Source organism: Puma concolor, chromosome B4 (genome assembly GCF_028749965.1).
Source record: "Puma concolor isolate L17-30 chromosome B4, mPumCon1.1.hap2, whole genome shotgun sequence".
Lineage (NCBI taxonomy): Eukaryota > Metazoa > Chordata > Mammalia > Carnivora > Felidae > Puma > Puma concolor.
Genome location: NC_141673.1, coordinates 70,846,609 through 70,869,578, shown reverse-complemented (window position 1 = coordinate 70,869,578; position 22,970 = coordinate 70,846,609). Strand labels below are relative to the sequence as shown.

General features: G+C 37.1%; 1 protein-coding gene across 4 annotated transcripts in view; it reads right to left on the bottom strand.

Moving 5' to 3' along the window:
- The window catches only part of NELL2 (neural EGFL like 2), a 400,719-nt gene that overhangs the window by 96,658 nt on the left and 281,091 nt on the right, over positions 1–22,970 (bottom strand). For all 4 annotated transcript variants that reach the window (XM_086713602.1, XM_025930858.2, XM_086713604.1 and 1 more), the window contains one exon: positions 1,119–1,241. In XM_086713602.1, the coding sequence (XP_086569728.1) occupies positions 1,119–1,241 (123 nt within the window). The remainder of the gene's footprint in view (positions 1–1,118; positions 1,242–22,970) is intronic.

The following is a 22,970-nucleotide window of genomic DNA, read 5'->3' as shown; positions in this document are numbered from 1 at the left end:
CAAATCATAAATAAATCTACATGACATATACAGAGTATGGACTTTAGCCTATGGGAGTTAGCAGTTTCCAAAATAGAACCTCTATTGTGAAGGAGGAGGTAAGCTCATCTGATAAAAGAAAAGAGGGCACTGGTGAAAGAATGTATCAGGGGACGGTGGTGAAGTACTGTGGGAACATCCACTGATGGAAATGAAAATCTGAGCTCAGCAGGACTTTTAAAAGAATTATTGACTGACATTGACAAACCAGCTAAAACGGGAAACTATAACATGTGGAGACCCAATATTCCCAGTTAACTTACTACTCAACAGTTCAAAAGAGAGTAGAGGGGTACCTAGGTGGCTCAGTAGGTTGAGCATTGAGCTCATGGTTTCCACTCAGGTCTGACCTCACAATCTGTGGGATCGAGCCCCACGTTGGGATCTGCACTGCCAAGGAAGAGCCTGCTTAGGATTCTCTCCCCCTCTCTCTCTGTTCCCCTCCCACTCACACACTCTATTTCTCTCCCAAAATAAAGAAATAAACTTAAAAAAAAGAGTAGAGAAGAAAAACTGTCAGATTGATCCCAAATAGAGGTATTTCCAAGTGGATTTTGCTAAAAGAACAAATAGGTTGACTGTATTGGTGAAAAAAAAAAAAATAGCTGTCATGTTTGGATTCAAAAACAAGTATTTAAATATGGGAGGAGACTGGTAAACTGAAAGAAAAGGGTCAGAGAAACAGAAGATGAAAGGTCATGGAAGAAACAGAGTGGGCCAACTGGAAGCAGAAGGACTTGGGGTAAGACAATAAGAAGCTGAAGTCTGAGATTTCAAAGATGGAACAGTTCTGTCCAAAAGTGCTCGGGTGTGATCATGGGTGTGGTCTGCTAGACAGGAACAGAGATGGAAACCACTGAAATGGAGGTCAAGGAACATGAAGTCGACACTGTTTGAACAGTTTGGCTGCTTAAACACTGACCTAACCCAGGGGGAAGAGTATGAGCCATGTTGCAAAGTTCCCAGTGGCTGTGGGAAGTACCCAGAAGGCAGATAACAGTGATGAGAAGGGGTGGAGGGAGGTGAAGATGGACTGCCTTGTCCCTAATGTGAGAGAGGCTGACATTTAAACCTTTTACCTTTGCATGTGGTTCCATTCCCCGTATAGCCTGGCTTGCAAACACAGTTGTGTCCTCCAACGGTATTGAAGCATAAAGCATTTTCATCACAGTTGTGCTGATTTGTGATACACTCATCATGTTCTGAAATGAGGAATACAATTTTGTTACTCAAAGACAGACTTTTCAATGAGACTGTATTTTAAACTACTTGCATCTTGGTTACTGCATGGTATTTCTTTCAAACACAGACAGACCTATACAAAGCCTATGTTAAAGAAGAGCTCATATTTTGAAGTATTGCATACTCCTCTTGAAATACATACCTTGCATGCAAAAGGATTTGGACAAAAGACCCACCAAGGAGGAGGAAGGAATGGCAGAAGGGGAGAGGAAAGGGTGGATAATTCTCAGAAGTGTATCCCAGAGCCTCTGTATGCAGTCTCTGTGGTTAATATTTGGGGAGTTATTGTCCTGACATAAATATGCTACCTAATTCTTCTCTGTAACATGAAAAAGGTAATAGGATTGGATGTGAAATATATTGCTTCATGAATCCTGGCCTGTAGGAAAATGGAGTTAAAGCTCTGGGAATTAGTTAGGATGCAGTTAACCCCCACACCCACATGGCCAGGCATAAAGATACACATGCAAACTACTGGGGAATATCTGACCTCCTTAGGAATCTCTCTCCTCAAAGAAAGTATCAGAGTTCTGCTAAATAAGACAACTCGCCTTTATAATATGTGCAAATACATACTTTAAAAGATGCAATCAATATGATACTTCCTTTAACTGTGTAGAACTTGACACTTTAGAAAACACTGAATCATCTGCTTCTCCCAGCACCCCTATGAGAGAGGCATAACCAATATCATTATTACCATTTTAAAAATGAGTCCATAGCGGCTCAGAGTGCTTATGTCGCCTGCCCAAGTTCACAGGAGTATTAGGTAACATCAGAATTCTAGCAGAGTGTTCAACAAAAATGTAAATGTAAGGAATAAATACAGTGAAAATGAGAAAGAAATCAGATCTAACATCAAAATCAAAATGAGTAGGAAATGAAATCTAAGTGAGGAAACGCTTATGAACTAGTTCAGGAAAATGCCTACAGTGGCACTACTTATTACTTGGTCTCTCACAAAATTATTACTTAGGCCTAAAATTAAATATATATTTTAATATGCTTATATTAATGGAGCTATTAATTCACTATGATATATATCATCAAAGCAAAAAGAAATATTTGCTTTTTATTTTAGAACTCTTCGTATTCTGGACAATACATGTATTATTGCAGACAATATATTATAATAGTAATGTATCTGTAAATGTGCTTTGGGCATATTCATTTGAGATTAGACTAAAATCACTGATTTCAACTACTAAAATAGAATGCTCTGTTTTTTTAAAATAAAGATTAACATTATGCCCTGTGTCATATATAAGTATAAAGTTATAATATTTTGAACTCTAGCCTGGTAATAAAATTCTTAGACATTATTCCCAATAATCTTTCAGAAGAAAGAGAGCTCTCAATCACTAAGGTTTTAGAATTGCATGAATAGATACCTTATCCTCCAAATCCCTGGTTGAATTTCTCCAAATTGTACAGAGTTCCACTGTTATTATCTAGTATCAGAAACTTTCATAGTTATTATAAATTCAAGCACATTGATGATAACCTAGAAAATAGCCAGATTACAGCTGGGTCTCCTGCTTGGGGCTGTCCTTGGACCACTATAAAATTTCAGAGGGACTGGAATGGGCAGTCCACCTACCTCTGGGGTCAGCTGCCCGAAGCAAAATAAATCTACACTCTGAAGTTTGCACCTGCTGCCCATTTTCTTCCCAGTGCTATTCAAAGTGCTGCAGTTAATCTATAAATCTCTATACGGACAGCCGTAGGCTCTTTAAAGACAGCTGCTGATTGATTTGATGCTGTTTTCATCTCTGCTTTGGTTGTTTTCTTAATTAGACGGAACTCACTGGGTAGAGGAAGGGCCTAACAAGATGCAGTTTAGCACCCAGTATGATGATTCCCATACACTTTAATTAATTACACAAGCCTGGATCTGGTTACCCTGTTGTCATTTACTCTCGAGACTGCTGAAACGAGTAAATATGCTCCTAAGCAATTCAAGGGTAAAGACAGTTTCCACGTTTTTAAATACACACCTTTACACATATTCTTCCCTGTGCCTGAAGTGTCTGCCCCATGGATTCTCCTGGCAAACTCTTATCGCTTCTAAAGATCACACTAAAATGTTGTTTTATGCAAAAATACCCTTCTCTCCCCCTCCTGCAGAGTCAGGGCCTGCTGGCAGTTTTTCTTAGCACCATATACAAGGCTCTGTTATTATATTTTATCATAAATATCTACTTCTCCTTGATTCTCCATCTTCATGCCCCACCAGGAACAGTTAATTTTTGGACAACAATTCTGTATTTTTATTTGTATTTCATTTCAGCATTCAAAGAATGTTTCTAAAATAAGTAATTAAAAGAATAAATGATCAGAGGGGGCTGGGTGGCTCAGTCAATTAAGCATCTGACTCTTGATTTTGGTTCAGGCCATGACCTCACGGTTTGTGGGTTTGTCCCCACGTGAGGCTCTGCACTGAGAGCACAGAGCCTGGTTGGAATTCTCTCTCTCTCTCTCTCTCTCTCTCTCTCTCTCTCTGTCTTCTTCTCTCTCTCTTTCTCTTTGCCCCCTCTCTGCTCTCTCTCTCAAAATAAATAAACTTAAAAAACTAAAAAGAATAAATAACCAAAGGAAGAAAGCTAGGAAATACTTCCTTTGCCATTATAATTCAAGCCAATCCCAATTTGTTCAGTTGTAGACTAGATGCCAAATAGAAGCTATTGAAAAATCTAAACTTTATTTTTTATTTATTTATTTTTTTACTAATTTTACTACAATGGTGTTTTATTTTATCAGGGATATTTCAAATATTAAGGTAGCAAGACATATTTTGAAAACAAAATATTAATTCCTTTACACTATCACTTTAAAATTCTTTACACCACTTAAAATAAACTTGTTATACTTATAACCATCAACTAAAAGTAAACTGTGACTTCAGGAAAAGCCTTTAAAAATGCCTATGTCTCACAGAAGAATTAAGTTTAATTTGATAGCCCTCCACAAAACAGAATGTGAATGAAGCAAGGAGCAAATATTCTGTAAGGTCATCTCGATAAATAGTTAATTATTGCTGCTGTATATCCAGTTTTGGTCAAATGTCAACTTCTTACCCCTTCCCTGACTCACATATCCCTAAGGACTCCACCAGCAACCTCTCCATTTTTCATGCTCCCTCTAACATTTGTAACATACAATAAGTTAAATTAAATAAAATCAGGAGGGAAATATTAAGAAAAAATTTAAATCAATATTATGTCACAATGTTTGAGAAGAGGCATGGCAGGATGCAATAGTAAATGAATTCCAATTTTTCTCTCATGTATATTGAAAAGCAGACATTTCAGATCTGATGTTCACAATATCCAGTTCCTAGGAATTAATGCTATTTGCACATCTTCAGTTAAACCTTTCATTGTTCGTGTGGCATGACGGTATGACGGTCCAGGTAAAAGCTAGGATTAAAACCAAATACACTTCTCTCTAACTGTTCTTCATTAAAAGTATTAGCATATGGTTATTTTAATCAAAATTTATCACATTTTCTATCTGTACATTTAAAATTTAAATTAAATGGAAAAAAATAAACATGTAGAAAGGAAACACCACAACTCAAACAGTACTAAACAAAAGTAATGTGGTTGTCAATTATTACAGTACATTAAATATAGAATCAATGATTGTACAATAATAGTGGGGAAAAATTTGTCCTATGTGCCATAATTGCCATGCACCTTTATGTACTATATAAAACTGATTTCATACCAGTGACAAGGGTCAATATATTAAAATTCCTCTACATCAAAAGTGATAATATGTACACTTAGATTTATCTAAATGCAAATGTCACACAGAAATAATATTTTAGTCTCACTGATCAACCCCTAACCTGAGTAGCTTAATGTCTCTAAAATCATTTTAAGACTCCACACCCAACAGGTCATCTGGTCATAGTCGGGCTTAAATTGGGCTTGAAATTTGGTATTCATATTGAGCTGTTTCTAGAATGAATGAACTATCTAGGGACAAAATGGCCATGTTAAAATTCACATAGCTTTTCTTACAATGATATCAACACAGACATACAATACACATAGCACATGTTCTCTTCAAGGATTTCACTATGATACAAAATGCAAATACTACAGAAAAACAGGAGTGAAAAGTAATTTAAATATATCTACAATTTGATTTAATACAATTTTTATTCAAGGTCTGTTGTATATTAAGACTTTTGCGGGATTAAAAATGTGATTATAAATGGTAGCTCCCTCAAAAGCTTATAGTTTAGTTGGGAAGATAACACAAAACCACAAGTGCCACATGAGGGCATTGTTAGAAATACCAAAGTAAAGAAGAAACCTGTTTACAGAGGGCTGCAAAGAGGGAAGAAGTCATTTCTAGTTGGGTCAGATAGGATTTCAAGAATGACTTCATGGAGAATGGAGCATTTGACATGGATATTTTTATGTATGTAGGGAAGGTGCAGATTCCAAATTGAAATAGTATTCATGTATTTTGCTCCTTTTGTTTTGGAATCTTGAGCCTCTTACAAATTTGAATCAACCTGAATGATGTGTAATAATCGTAGCTACAATTTAGTGCTTACGACATACCACACACTTTGTAATATACACTATCTCATTTAATAGGAGATATCTCATTTAATATCTTCATATTAATTAGGAAACATCATCACTATTTAAAAAAAGAAAATTAAACTAGGCTTGAAGAGGTTAAGTGGCTTTTCTGAGATCACACAGCTAGTAAGTGGTCGAGTTGTGAATCACAACATCTGACTCCTAAATCTAGGTTATTGACTGTCATGTGGTAGGGCTGCCTGAACATATTTAATGTGTGTGTGTTGCCTAATGTGTTTTTTAACCACATTATATGATTCTTTGCACAATGTGTTCTTCTTTGCAATTGTCTAGAGGTTTGGTTTTTTTTAATTTATTAAATTGTTTTAATGTTCATTTTTAAGAGAGAGAGACAGACAGATTGCGAGCAGGGGAGGTGCAGAGAGAGAGGGAGACACAGAATCCGAAGCAGACTCCAGGCTCTAAGCTGTCAGCACATAGCCTGACTTGGGTCTTGAACCCATGAACTGTGATATCATGACCTGAGCTGAAGCCAGACACTTAACCGCCTGAGCCACCTCAGCGCCCCCAGAGGTTTTGGGTTTTAATGTTTATACCATTTAATGTCTCCTTGTCATATGTGGAGTCCTCCATTGCTTTACAAGTAGGAAGTTATCTCTTTTTTTGTATTATCTAGTATTTTTAACACTTTAGGGCTAAGCACTGAGGTACTTTCTGTTCATACTAAAATCTACATTTTCTCAAGATTGAGAGAAGCTTTTAAAAGAAAAGGAAGATACCAATATGGCTAAGTGCAAATGTCTGTAAAACAAAGTGACCAGCTCACAGAACTTAGACTCAAGCACTCATTCCTCCAACTCAAAAATCTCTGGAAGCTCATCATTAACGCAGTTTGGCAAACAGACATCTCCAGTATCCAGGAGTCCTCTCCTCTGACGACACCTGGTCGGGCCCCTGTAACAAAGCCCACCACTTCTGGATAATTCTGCTTTACACCCCCCAACAATATACTAGATCCTCTGACTGACACCTTTATACTGTAGATTCTGCTCTTCTGGTAGCAAATTATAATATACCTTCACGGCAGGCCCACTATTCTCACAGAGCCTTTCTTTTCCTCTGATGGATTTTTTTCAGTTACAAGAATTATATTGTTAGGCTGGATCTTCTACTCTCCTGTCCAAATACAGAAATGTTGGGAAAACAGCAGCTATCATAACATGTAGGTGTGCCACAAAGAAAGCTTCTTCGCTCTCTCTGACCCAACTGTTTCCTGGAATATAAATTTACAATGAGTAAATTCTCTCCTAGACCGTGGCAGGATAAGGCTCTAAACATAGTGACAACCTACCTCGGGTCTTAACTATTATCTGCTTATTAGAAACCTGAGAAGAAACTCGCTCAGGCTTAAGCCTAAATAAATCTTGGAGCAAGGAAGTCCACAGCCTGTAAATTACTCTTGAGAAGCTGTTAAATAAAACCATCAAACTATTTGTTTAGAAGGATGACTTATCTCAAACATATAGAGTTGCTTAGTCATTTTCCTCTTATATTTCAGTAGACCAGATTGCTTGCCTTAGGACATCCATGAGCTTGCTAAAACTCATCCACAAACTTCACTCCTAAGTGTTCCTACCAAAGTAAGTTTGTAGTTACCTACACTGGCTAGTGAAGAGGAAGAGAACAAGATAGTACGTGGATCTATAATACTGAGACCTCTTGTTTTACTCTAAAAAGAATAGCAACACAGTGAGTCCTCAGATAAAATATGCCATATCTATTGAGCAAACTAAACAACTCTTTGGACTTGCCCCAGCTCCTTACTACATTCACACAATAATCATTCTATGGCAGATCTTGTCAAAATGAACACAAACTGAATCTAAAGAATGTTTTGTATTACAATTCAACAATTGGCAGAGGGCTTGGGGGTCTATTAAAAAGAACTAGAATTGCCTCCTTCCCTCTTCTTCCTCCTTCCTCCCCCACCCCCAATATTTAATGGTCTGGTATATGAAGAAGTTGTGTTTGCTGCCACCAACAATATATATGCCTACAATCAAAACATGCATGCCCTCATGACTATTCAATCTCAGGGACATTGTTACAATTCATTGAATGGTTTAAAATGTCCTCCATCAACTGTTCTGTACTAGGACTGTAACTCAGTGTAAAGGACAATGAAGAAAAAAATGGGAAAATTATGTACTATTTTAAAGAGCAATAGCAGGGAGGCAGTGTTATACGGAAGTTTTCTAGACAGGCTTGACTTTTGATGCCATTTTAACCTAGTTCTCACTGGCCTTGAGAAAGTAAGCCGATCTTCCTAAGTTTAAAATGAGGAGATTGAGACCTATATTAGAACTATTGTGAAGAGTAAATTTGCATGATGAGTATAAAGACCCTGGCAAATAAGAGTCACTTGATAAATATTAGTTACTTTCTCATCGTATTATCTACTTCAGTGGCAAATTTTATTTTGCCTCTATTAGCCATACAATGTCCTTTCTTTTCTGTTTCAGTTCTGTGGAGAAAATGTAAATGTCTCACAGAGCTTTCTCTTTTCATAATCTTTTCTGAAATCAAATGAATTTCAGACATTTCTCTGATTTCCAAAATGCACTACCTTCAATGGTTATGTCAGGAAAAAAGATGCCTGCTATCATACTTACCAAAAGCTGTTCTTTTTGTTTCTTATGATTACCTTCCTTATTCACTTTATATTAGAGAAAAAAATCTATCACAGTGTCATTTTAATAGAAATCTAATTTTAACACTGTTAAAGGGACTACAAGAAACTATACTTTAACCCTATTCAGTGGCCACATTAGCAGCAAACCAACTAAAACTCATTTTTAACACCCAAGTATTTTTTTTTTTTCAACGTTTATTTATTTTTGGGACAGAGAGAGACAGAGCATGAACGGGCGAAGGGCAGAGAGAGAGGGAGACACAGAATTGGAAACAGGCTCCAGGCTCTGAGCCATCAGCCCAGAGCCCGACGCGGGGCTCGAACTCACGGACCGTGAGATCGTGACCTGGTTGAAGTCGGACGCTTAACCGACTGTGCCACCCAGGCGCCCCCAAGTATTTTTTATTCACTACTCAAGTTTCCTGTTCACTGACCACACCAATTCAATACTGACTTCTTGTTATTCCTCAGTTTGTTTGGCATCTAGGAATTTGTTCAGACTTCTTTTCTCTGACATGCTTGGTTTATTTTCTTCTAGTCCTTTCACTGGTACATTCAGCCTCTCTTCCTAATACTTATTTGATCAAGAATCTGAACAACTAACGCCCATGCAAATTTCCTCTGTATCTTTACAATAATTTTGGAAGGTAATCCAAATTGATTTTACAGCAAAAAAACCTGCTTTGCTTTTTTTCTGGTGTTTCATGAGATTATATTTGTCCAAACGCATTGTCAGGCAACAAAATTCTTGTAACTATCAACAAATGATTTGTATTTCTGAATATTTCTGAAGCTTCTCTATGTTATTCTAGCCTTTTGATTATTCTAGCCTCTAGAGGATGCAAAGATGCACGAACTGGGATTCATGAACTCAGTGAACTCAAGAGACTTTTGAACTATTAGAGGATTGATGATATGAATAGATAACTATGATATATTCTTGAACTTGTTTAGTGCTTTAAGAGAGAAAACAGTAGTAATAGTAAAAATAATGCCATTAGCTAATTGCTAAGTGCTTACTAGATGCTATAAAGCACTGTACTAAGTGTTTTATGTTCATTATCCCCTTCAATCTTCACAGAAACATTTCCTGGAAGGCACTATTATTACTCCTGTTTTACAAATGGGAATATAGAGCTTTCTTAGAGAAAATACATATCTTGCCCAATATCATGTAACTTTGAAGTGACAAGGCCAGAATTTGCCTTCAGTGTTTTAAAAAGCTACGAGCTATCAACAATGATCTCTTGAGACTTAAAGAAGGAGAGATGAGGATTAACTGAGGGGTCTAGGGAAGTATTGTGTAGGAAATAGGCCAAACAAGTGAGTCTTGAAAGATAGGAGCAGTTTTAACAGGAAAAGGGTAAAGATGGAAAAGATCATGTCCTGTGGGGAGAGAACACAGGTGCAAAAGGTCAAAAGCATGAGCTGTGGCAGAGTCCTGAAGTGGCTGAGCAGGCACAGGTGAGGAACAATAGGGAATAATGAGGAATCAGTATGGACAGGGTCAGGAACGCCACATGATTTTTATTTGGTGGGCAATAAGTTGCCACTTATCTGGTGGGCAATAAATAGCCTCTTCCAAATAAGAGGCATGATAAAATGGGAGTGGAGTTTTAGGGAAATTAACAGCAATGTGTAGAGGAGGAGAAACCAACTTCCCCTAACAAATTGGGTGTTCTATGTTAGCAAGCCAGCATTGTTCTCTCTCATTTTAGTCCTTCTTTATTCCTTTCAGTTTTTTCCTTTTGAGTCAGAGTTAGGTTACTACTGGGAGTTGTGACAGGAGTCTGTGCAACACTGAGAGGTGAAGCAAAAGGATAAGGAGGAGGAGAGCGATAGGCAAAAAGCAAATAGAAAATGAGTGCTTATCACCTGGCAAGCACTGTGCTGAGCAATGTATGTGCAGCATGAGGAAGTACTACAGGAGGGAGGAAGAATGGTTGGGAAGTAAGTGCCACATCATAAGGTCCAAAACCCTTGTCATTCATTTTCTGTATCCCAATCCCTAGGCTTCTCTGGAATGAAACTATGTTAAAGAGAAGGAATGAAGAAGAATGGACAAAATGATGGTGGAAGGGGAGTCAATTTATGCATACAACTGATGAGCCCCACAGTGAATCAATTTTTGAACCAGGAGGATGAGAGGCATTGAAAATAAGTCAGGTTTCTTTTTTTTTTTAATGTTTATTTTTGAGACAGAGAGAGACAGAGCATGAGTGGGGGAGGGGCAGAGAGAGAGGGAGACACAGAATCTGAAGCAGGCTCCAGGCTCTGAGCTGTCAGCACAGAGCCTGCCACGGGGCTCGAACTCACGGACCGTGAGATCATGACCTGAGCTGAAGTCGGATGCTTAACTGACTGAGCCACCCAGGCGCCCCAAAATAAATCAGGTTTCAAACCTGGGCAACTGGGAGTGAGATGGTGGTGAGAAGAATAGAAGAGGGTTTCTTACTTTTAGGAATTTTGTTATTCTCGTTCTTGTTTTGGTCTGGTCTGGTCTGGTCTGGTTTGGTTTTTATGGCAAAGAAGAAAAATAGAATTAAGAAGTCAAACTATAAAAGCAAAGATCATATTAGGAAAGTGAACTTCCTCTACTGATGGTGACAATACACTGAGTAAATACTCACTAGTCAACATCTGTGTCAGATAACCACCTAGATAGCAAACCTTAGATCTAATTCATCAATTACCCCCAACATCCAACACAATGACTGGCACAAACTAGTCTCCAATGAATACTTGTTAGTGAGTCAATAACTATAAAGTATATCTCAATTAAACATGCAAAATATTTAGAGATTTGCTAATGCAAAATATTCAAGATATTCTGTGGTGACAGTGTGCACATCTCCTGCTTTCTCTTCCATTCCACTCAGCAGCTATGCTGCTCTTTCTTCGAACGCCTGCCCCATACTCTCTCTCTCACTTGTGGCACATAACCCCATCAATAACTTCACAAAAGACTATCCAGGTCATCAGGGAAGAATACTCTCAGATTTCCCACCCACAGGTGAATCTGTACCTAAATCTATCCTTAAGGCTTTCTTCCTCCCAAATCAGGAATGTGGGGGGTCACCAGAGACTTCCCGTCCCCCAACTACCACATCTGGGGACCAATTCATCTGGATTCTACTTCCTTGACTGTTCTCATTTCCACAGCCCCCACCCCTGTCTTCATTCTGCTACTCTTAAGTTGTTAAAATTTGGGCATGAAATATTTCCTTTGGAATATTGCAATAGCTTCATGATGACAACACTGTCCCCAGTTTGGTACATCTCTAAACCATTGTTATAATGACTTTTCAAATAAAATCTGATCTTCTCTATCTCTCTCTTCCCCATTCTTCTTCTCTCTTAATCTTTTTTGTTCTTACTAGCCATCAAAGCACCACCTACTCATCAAGATTTCATTATGACACTTTGCTCTCACCAAAGTGCACCATTTAAAACTCTCCCATTGCATCATTTTTACATAATATCATTTACTGAGACTCTTCTAAAGGCCCACCATCATACCAGCCAATCCCTGTATATTTCACATAGGTCTCTGCTTTTTGCCCAGAAAGCCCGTCCTCATTTTCTTTGCCTAACTTTCCTATTCACCTCCCATTCAGACCAAACAATGCCTCCTTCTTTAGAAAACCTTTCTTAAAACTTACATAAGCCCCATACTATTTGTGCTCAATTCCATCATAACATTTGGAAGCTAGAATATATTGTAGTTAAGACTATGGACTTTGGAGTCAGATGGTCTCTGATCAAATCCTGACTCTGCCTTTTACTACCTGTCAGATCTTGAGCAAATTATTTAACCTCTTGAAATTACAGTTTCCTCCTCTGTTAAATGGACTAATAATAATGGTACACAAGTAAAATCTCCAGAAGGATCCGGGACAATACTCAGTAATCAAATATTTCTGTAGTAAAAGTATGACTATTCATATCAAATTGGATAAACAATGATGAGAAATAGCATCATATCAGATTAAAGTTTGCTTCCAAATGAATTTTGAAAATAAACATTCAACTTCTAGAGCTGTCTGGAGGTTTTGAAGTTCAGAACTATAGATAAGGGATTGTGGACTTATATGTTCTTCATAGAGTTGCAAGGATTAACTAAGGTAATGTATGGAAAGCACTTAGAGTAATGTTTCATGAGTTAGTATTAGACTAGCCCTTATCACGCTGTCAGGGATCGTTAATTGTCTTATCCACCCCCCCATTAGTCAATATACTTCTTAAGACAGAGAATTTTTATTATAGATATTTCAATCCTTAGTCCTTGCCATAACACATGATACATTTTAGGCACTTGGTAAATGTAGATGAATGAATAATAGGCTTCAATCTATAAAAAAAAAAAAAAAAAAATCAGTGCTTTCAGCTTCTCAGAGTATTTCACATCTGATATTTTACATTTCACATTGTATTCACCCAAAATCCATGTAACTTGTTTGGGATTTATAATTTACAGCAGTATTTATGCATCGCTTAAGAGACCATGAGACCTTCACCAAAGCAAAAGTTCAAGTTTGTTGCTCCTATGCTTTCATGTCAGTGCTGCCCCCTAATTTGGTAAGAGGCATGTGCTTCCATTTATTTAGATTTTTTGGAAAGAAAGGAAAAGTGTTCATTAAGCTAGTGAAAACTTCTGCCAGAAGAGAAATCATCCTCACCTAACACCATGTAATCTAGTCCTTCACTGAAAGCTCTAAGGCCCGCCCTGCTTTAATACCTACTAAAAAACCCAATAAGATTAACGAGTATATTTGACACACTATACCAGAACAAGAGTTTCAAAACAAAACAACATACAATATAAAAAAGGAATTTTTAAAATATAAAATTATTGAAGAAAAACAACCTTAGTGTTTCAACCTGGATAGCCTTCCCACTGAAGTTTAAGATGAGCTTAGAAGAAATCCACACTTGGATCAAATGCTATATTCTGACCTTTTAACTTCTTACAGAAAATAAAATGATTCCTCAGATTTTAAAGGGTTGGGACTATGGGACAAAGGAGATCCATCAACCTTTTCACTCGGGGGCTTAATTTTAAAAATGAGCTTCATTTCAAAATCCATCTCTCTTAGAGCATGCTATTTGAGTTTCTACCACAGCAAAATACAAGATACAAGACAATTTTCAGGTCCAAATGATTTATATATATATATATATATATATATATATATATATATATATATATATATATAGTTTAAGTATCCTTAATAAAACATAATAAGATATGGATATTTTTGTGCACCTTTATGTCATGCTTCTATGTGTGCGGTGTATAGTGATTTAACTAGCTTTGACATTTTTAAGCTAATATCTTTTAATATCCTTTCATATTTCTAATTGTAATAATGTTTACTGATATTACAGATATGTGTTAAGTTTTACCATGCTTATATAAGAGTTGTGATTGTTGTAAGATGAATAAGGCAGAATTCTTATCCTGAAGATATTTAAAGATGTTCCCTCATAAAAATAATACACATAATTGTATGTCTTTATGTGTATGCATGTAGATGTATGTGTGTGAATGTATCATGTAAGAGTCTGTGTATATGCGCATGTATGTATGCATATAATTTCTCTGCCCTGGATATATAAAGATGTTAGGTAGCAAGTTGGTATCTCATTTACACCTGTGTTTTGTTTAGTTCTTGAGAGGCAGGAACCAACTTAGGAGTATAGCAAAATCTTTTTTCTGTCATTTAGAAAGCCACCTTTTTTTAAGATCCAAAAAGGATTTTCTCCTCTGACAATATAGTTAGAGTGTCTTCTTTTTTACAGTCTATTCTTTTCAGAAAAGACTTTGAAATGGCTTTTATTCTAAACCTCATTCTGAATCACTCACTTTCACTTGATGAGTTCCCTTCAAATGTAGTAATTCTTTTCTCACTGTTTCTCACCAAGGGGCCTCTTGTCCCAGAAATCACCGCAAGTGTTCAGAGGAGTTTGAGAAAGACTTTCCTCTGTCAACCATGTGTCATCAGTCACCTTCCCTGAGTAGCGTGCACCCCATCTGAACAAGCTGACAATGCTTCCCTTCTCTTTATGCCCATTATTTGTCCTTGAGCCTTTGGCCTCCAGGATCCCAATCAGATTGCTGCGTGGATGTGATTGGAAATTTGACCTCAAGACCAGAAGATGTACAGCTCCAGGAACAACAGCACAGCAAGTGGAGGTGAATCTGGAGCCTACCTGTCCTAACTTTCCCTTCTCCTTTGAGAACTTGTCTTATGACATCTCAGCTTCCTGCCCTTGCTTCCCAACTGCAAACTTTACTTTCCTTCCTCTTCAATTTACTCATCCTGCTTTCTTTCATTCTTCACAGTATCAATTATAAGTTTTGAAAAATTTCAACTTGTAATCTTCTCCCTGACTGCAAGTGTATATTTTAATTACAATCCGCAATGTCCTGCTCTGGGGAAAACACTTGCTCTTTGTATTCACCGCTCTCATTCTTCCCTCCTCTAATTATACCCAGCGCCTCCCTCATCTCTGCCTTCTTTCCTCTCCTCTCTTCTCTGGGGGCCTGGATCTGGTACAAGTGGCACGGAAATATATTTAAAGGCTCCTGCTTTCAGTGTTATTTAAACATGTTCCACATATCTTCCCACAAATGATAAAATCCATTCACTCAGAAGGTCCCCTTTAAGATAAAGTGGGATAAAGGAGGAAGGCAAGAGGCAAAATGGAAATACTCGCAGTTATCAAGGAATAGCAGGCTCATATAGCATGCCGGGCCTCTGTGGCAGATCAACCCAGTGGAGTATCACTTACTTCCCTGTTGACTGGTTCTGCTTCTCTGTCTTCTAATATGGTGTCTGCATTCTCCATCCTCAACCCATTATACTCCGAGACAAGATGATAAACTAAATATGGACTGAATATTTGCATCTTCCCAAAGTTCATATGTTGAAGCTCAACCCCCAGTGTGGCAATTTTAGGAGGTGGAGCCTTTGGGAGATGATTAGCCTCGAGGGTGGAAACTTCACAAATGGGATTAGTGTCCTTACAAAAGAGACCCCAGAGAGATCCCTCACCCTTTCCACCCACACAGAGAAGTCAGGCATCTATGAACAAGGAAGTCAGCTGTCAGCAAACAACAACCTTGCTGGCGCCTTCATCTTGGACTTCCCAACCTCCAGAACTATGAGAAAAGGATGTTTGTTGTTTAAGCCACCTAGTCTATGGTATTTTGTTATATCTGTAACAGACTAAGACACTAAATCAAAGTGATTATTTTGAAAGTGAGACATGACCATTCTTAAAAGTCTGAGATCTAGGAAAAACAAAATGATGGGATCATGACTGGAAACCTTTGAGAAACAGAATTCTCTGGAAGGAAAAATGTAAACCATTCAGATATGCATACATACATACATACATACATACATACATACATACATACATTCTGAATATCTGAATGTTAGGAAAAGTGCAATACTGATGTTAATTATATATTTATTTTTGGGAACAGGAAGATAGGAGGATCACAGAGCATTATTTGTCCTCTTTCTTTAAATTCCCATTCCCTTTACTACTACCTCATGGCTTTCATAACTCAGCATCTTTGCCTAACCTGGTTTCTTAGCTTGCTGTGCTTCCCTCTATCATAGCACTGAACAAACACCCCGGATCGCTATTGTCTATTTATTTACCACTCTTTGCTTCTAGGTCATGATCTCCTTAATGACAAGAAAGATGTGTTTTGTTTTTATATCCCAACTGACATAACAAGGAATAGTTACAGTTAGTTCTGCCATAATGGGTACCAATCAATTTCCTAGTTGTCCCTGCCCATCTAGGTGAGGATAGAATGTACATTTGAAGTGAAAATGTAGCTTTGAAAGAAGGAGACCCCTAGCTCCCTAGTCAAACATATTATCACCACCATGCTTTCTGCGGGTACTTCTGCTATACCCTGAGTGTTTGGGAGCATGCCTGACAGAAAACTAATGCTCCTTCTTTGTTTGTTGATTCAATGTTTCCATGCATAAAAAAATATTAATCAGTTTGGCATGATATACCAACAGAAGAGAATATTCCATCTAGAATGTTATACGAAGCTCCAGGCCTGCATGCTGAATACTTGCAACAAAAGGCTTTCTTCAGGTCTAATTGGATTTGTACTCCTGAACTCTCCTCTCTCTGTCCCTGTTCAACTATTCTAGAGAAAAAAAAAACCTAGAAAAGTGTTCATTTTTCTGTATTTAATCAAATCCAGCAACACATTTTCATATCTCAAAATCTTTCCTGAGTTGGGCTAAAAAACTCAAGCTTACCAGCACAAATGAAGTTAGCATTTTTCTCCTTCCTTAAGATTATTCCTGCCAATTCTATATCATCTAAAGTAAAATGGAACTCAAAGATAATTTTTAAAAAAGAAGAAATGATATTAAAATAACTTCAGTTGTGATCATTCATCCTTAACATCTCTACAAAATATTTTCCCTGAAAGTTTGAAATTGCATGATATTTTTAAGTGGTCATACAAACACCAATTTATTTAGTGTTAAAATGCAAATATACCCACCTCTAGCCTTCTTATTTCATACAGCAAGAATGATTCTTTCAAAACTTAAAGTGATCATGATATTCCTCTTGCTCTCAACCCTTCCCTGATTTCTCCTCACTTTTTAAATACAGTTTAAAGGCTTTGCTGTGGCTACAGTGTGTCCCAGTGAAGCCATCCTTTACCTCTCCCCACATCCCAGCCACACTGGCCTCTCTCTCCCTTGAACAGACAAAACACCTCACTGTCCCTCCTCTTGAGATGCTATTAACACAACTGTTTTCATGGCTCACCAGCTAATTTATTTTAGGCCTCAGAGGGCGCCTCCTCAGAGAGGCTCTGTCTCACATCCCTTTCTTACAGGATTCCTTATTCACAGTGCTGTCTGTTATACTCTTTGAAATTGTCTGCTTATGTGTTGACAGTCTGTCTTCCTCATTAGACTATAAGTTTCATGAGGGCAGAGACCCTAATTTGTTCACTGGTGGAACTACACCTAAAAGAGAATTTATTCCCGGTAGAAACAAAAATTTAAAAGGGAAGTTGAACTTTACAGGTTGCATCTTTCACAGATATTCTATTGACCACATGAAGAAACTGAGTCTCCAGAAGATTAAATGAGTTCTCCAAGGTCACAGTTAATAAGCAGCCGAACTGGATCTTAGTTGTAGTTACTTCTGGCCCAAAAGCCTCTGATTGTAAGAAACAAACATGAAAGAAAGGAATGTCCATGCTGACTTCCAACTTTTCAGAAATTTACACTTTTTATTTTCTAGAAAAGTCTATCAAATCTGTAATAGTTTTTAATCTCAGTTTATCTTTGTTTTTCTTCCATTCACCAAGAGTAAGTCCTAGTGTGGTTTTGCAAATCCCAGAACGTGAAAGCTAACAGGGTGTGACAGCTGGTATGTCCCATGCTCCTCACATTCAGTGGTCTGTAACAGGGTAAATGACACAATTACCTACTGTAATTACTGCTGCTGACAATACAGTTTCCCTGGTGGATGCTTTAGGAAATTCAGAAGTGCTTTTCTTGTCACTCCAATCCAAATCTCTGCCTATGTATTTTGGACAGTATTTTGCTAAACAAATGTATAAAAATTAAAGCCCAAATCTAAGTGGACATTTAGTACTTAGCATAATTCAAGTACTGTGTATGCATTCTGCTTTAATCTAATTTTTTGCACCAAAATGCAAATCTTTTTAACAAGGTTTTGCTTTAAATCAAGCATCGGTTCTCATTGGTTATAAACACACACAAAATGCTTCCTAGAAAAATAGATACACCAAAAAAGTCAGAACTGAATAAACAAAGCACTGGCCAAAATCCTGGTCTAGAGCAGACTGCTATACATCAAACTTGTTACTTATTTCATTTCAACTATAAAGACACTTGAGAATATATACAGACACAAACAATTATAATAGTTGACTGTTCTAAGTTTGGCTGCCAGTCAAAATCCTTCACAAATTACAGGTAGGCTGTCAAAATAAAAGATAAAAATGCAAAGGGACATAGTTGTCTGCATATATAACTTGTTTTACTTTAATGTTTTTTTAAAGTCCAATGAGTTTTTTTTTTTCCCTTTTTTTTTCAACGTTTTTTATTTATTTTTGGGACAGAGAGAGACAGAGCATGAACGGGGGAGGGGCAGAGAGAGAGGGAGACACAGAATCGGAAACAGGCTCCAGGCTCCGAGCCATCAGTCCAGAGCCTGACGCGGGGCTCGAACTCACGGACCGCGAGATCGTGACCTGGCTGAAGTCGGACGCTTAACCGACTGCGCCACCCAGGCGCCCCACCAATGAGTTTTTTTAAAAGTCCAAACTCCCATTCTAAGGCTGAGATTAGCAGATTGAATACCTTAAGCATAGTATTAAAAAGCATCTCACTTAGAGGAAAAAAAAAAAAGCATCCCATTTAGGAGAAAGTAGTACAAATTCTTTTTGCAAACACATTCAAGGAACATACCCTTTTATCCCTGTGGATAACACCAATATGTTTAACAGAATTACATTAGTAACCAGATGATTTTGATTTTGCAAATTAGTGGTTCCTGCTTTAATGATGCAATATATTCCTGGAAACCACACCAGAAGGCCGATTATTATTAAATGGGACTAATCATGTTCTTATTGGGTTCACATGTTCTACCACAGTTTGGCATCATCAGCAGAAACAGAAAAATAAATGGGTGAGGAGGTCAAAAGCAAAGGACGTGTGCCTGATAATCAATGCTGAATATGCTCTGCAGTGAAAAGAGGGCTGATATGGAACTCAAGTACCCAGTGACTTGAAACAGTAATCTTTATTCCATAGTGACACAGAAGAACTGGGCACCTCTTAACTTTTAAATTTAATATTCTTTGTTCTTTGTGACAAAATCAGAGCAAACAAGTGCTATACGAACCTCAAGATGGAAGTACTATATGGATATCAAGAACTGTAAGTCAAGATAAGGATACAAATCTCTGTATACAGAGCAATGTACTAAGAGGAGAAAATTTTACATTTTAAAATGTAACAACATGCAATGTTAGTTAATGATACCATCGATGTTGTAGAATCACTTCTGGAAGTGAAAGCAACGGTAAATCAGTAAATCCTATCTGAATTTTTTAGACTTTGCTGTTATCCAGTGGTTGCTAAAGAATCACAGCACACCCGCCCATATGGCAGACAGTGGTAAACCATTTAGCTTGCCATATGACACAATCAAGGTCAAAATGCAACCTCATACAAGCTGAGATTGAAGTGACTAAATCTGTTATTCCAATCTTCAATCCCATTGTACCCCCTATGTAACACTCCCAACCGGAGAACTGCCCCCAGTTATTGGTCAGCATTTTGTTTCAGGGTATTTGGAACTGCTAATTTCTCTATCTGCAATGTTCTTTTTCCTCCCTCATAAACGTAGTGACGCCTTACCTGATCACCTAATCTAAGTAGGTCCCCAGTCCTGGCATCCATAACACAGCTTCATGGGAAATAATTATTAGCATTTTAGAACATTGATCCACTCTTCTGTTTACTAGTCCTCTACCCCCCTAGATGGCAAAGTCCATCAGGAACTACGTGACTAGCATTGTGCCCAGCCCAGAGCAGGCTTTCAATTGATATGAGCTGTATCAAAGTAACCTTTAGACTAAAGGGCTTCCCCCACGCCCTGCCTTTGATCATACTTCACAACTCGAAATTTGAAATTTTCTAGGTCTGGAGACTAGTAAATACAAAGTTGAGGGATAAGACTAACAGCTTCTCCTTTCAATGAAGAATAATTGCATAATATCAGGTTTTTATTTGAATGCAGTTACATTTCAAGAGACATGATATTTTATGAAGCATATCTAAATTTGGGTAAAATACAGTCCAATAATATAATTTCATTCTACTGTATTAATTTTACTTAAGAGTGAGAACTATTTCTATAAAAGTAGCCTAAATTATAACGTTCAAACTGAAGTATGAAAGGATATAATTTCAGTTACAGCATATTAACAGAGTCCACTGTAAAACAAATTACTGCATTAGCAAGATTTTATGTATCCTCAAAAAAATTACCTCAGAATAATAAGAAAAAAAAGTATATTGAAAATATATACCCTATTGATAGGATTACCAACAGAATTATCTAAAACCAGATCCGTTTTTAGAGAATTAAAATATGAAGACTCAGTTAAAGAAATACTATGTCTACGAGTAGGACACAGGGCTGTGTTGTTCCTGCAGTAAAGAATCAGAGGCAGGGGCATCACAAAGATGCCAGAGGCAAGTTGGTTTGGAAATGTACAGGATGTCACCTTTATAGTCACTTATATTAATACAAGGTCTTCATTGACAGACTCCACATTTCAGAGATGCATTGGGTGCATACAGTGAAATAATACATTAGTAACTCTCTGGCACTTCTGGGTTAAAAGGTTACTTTCCTCATTCATTTTTATGAATATTATGGTAATTGAATAAAAATGCAGACTGAAAATATTCATTAGCAAATCATTTTCCCCAGACATCACCAGCAACCACACAGGCTGGCTTGCATTATCTTACATTTGCCGACACCATCATACATTTTCAACTACACTGCAATTGTTATTTCCTAACCTAGACCTAGAAGTAGATGAAGGTTTTAGAATATCAGTTTCCTTTAGACATTTATTTTCTAATCTACCTTTGTCCTTCTGAAAAGATTCCCATAAATAGTACTGACTCAACAACAAAGAGTACTCTTTTAAAAAAAACAGCCTGGGCGCCTGGGTGGCTCAGATGTTTAAGCGTCCAACTCTTGATTATGGCTTAGGTCATGGTCTCACGGTTTGTGAGTTTGAGCCCCATGGCGCCTACCTGGGATTCTCTCTCTCCCCCTCTCTCTCTGACCCTCCACCGCTCATGCTCTCTCTCTCCCTCTCAAAATAAATAAATAAACATTTTTTTTAAAAAAGATTAAAAACAGACCTATTGGTTACATGTTATAATAAATAGTGAAGAACAAATATGTGGTCCTATGTTCCTAATAGCCACATTAATTATGTTGAGGTTGGTTCATTATCCAAATAGCAGCAATACTTATATGCATATTTTACATATTTAACATTCTACCACATTGGGTATATACAATTTATACTGGTATAATCAACTAGACTTGATATAAATAGGAAAATGCCTCATCATTTGGCTGGCATTTTTATCCAAGCTTATGTTTAGCTACTATTTGTTGAATATTTACAATGTATGAAGTACTCTAGCATGTGATTTACTTTGTCCTTTGATTTAATTTTCACAACAGCCCTATGAAATAGGTATTGGTATTGTTATTCCCACTTTACAGATGAGGCAAATGAGGCATAAAGAAGTTAAATAAATTTATCTAAGGTCATCATCTTTGACTTGGGGGATCTGTTGAATTCCAAGTGTAAATTTTTAAACACTAAAATAAGTTAAGACCTAATCAATCTAATAATCTTCTTCATTTGAAATGTTATACCTTATGAAAAGTAAGGTGTATGCTACCCTTTACCTGTCCCAGCCATATGGCCACAGTGTGGCTTTGGTTACCACAAGGCACTATTCTAATCTCAAGTCTTAGAGTTGGTGTCTCTTGTGGGTTTCATTCTGGAACCATCCTTTAAAGTCAGGGTCATATCCTGTTATAAGGGTCCCACTTTAAAGATTTTTTTAATAAATTTCATATATTGAAAAAAAAAGATGTTGTTTAACTAATACACATCAACAGTACAGTCATAAAGAAGAGACTCATTAGGAATAATAAGTGAGAAAAGAGTCACCTAAAAACAAACAAAAAAAAAGGATACTCCAAGAGATTTAGTAGTCTTATGAACATTTTTTGAGTACTGTTATATGGAACCAAGATTAGACATGTCCTGTGTTCCAAGGGGCAAAATAAGATTAGCCTAGTCAATGATCCAGGAACACAGTATTAGTATTAGCCTCCTTGCCTAAAATCCCCTTGCTTCACTCAATTCACCCAAATTATACCTTTTCTGAAAGACCTAACTCACATTACATCACTTTAGCAAAAATGTTTCTGATTGAGAAAATCCCCATTGAATTTGTTGTCCTCAGAACTCCTAGGAAATATTTTGCCTTCTTATTTGTTATGAAAACTTCCAAATAAACTAACCTCTTTGAGAATAGGACCTGTATCTTTTGAAGATGAAAACAGGTATCTATAAATGTTACTTTAAGTAAATTAAAGTAAATTTCCCCACATCATGGGAAAACACACGTATATATCCCATGGGTTAAGAAAGAATCCCAATGGAAATTATGAAATATTTAGAAGTAATGATAGGGAGAATACTGCATATTAAAATTTGTGGGATATAGCTTAAGTAAAGATTAGATGGAAATTTATAGATTTAAATGCATTCATTGAAAAAT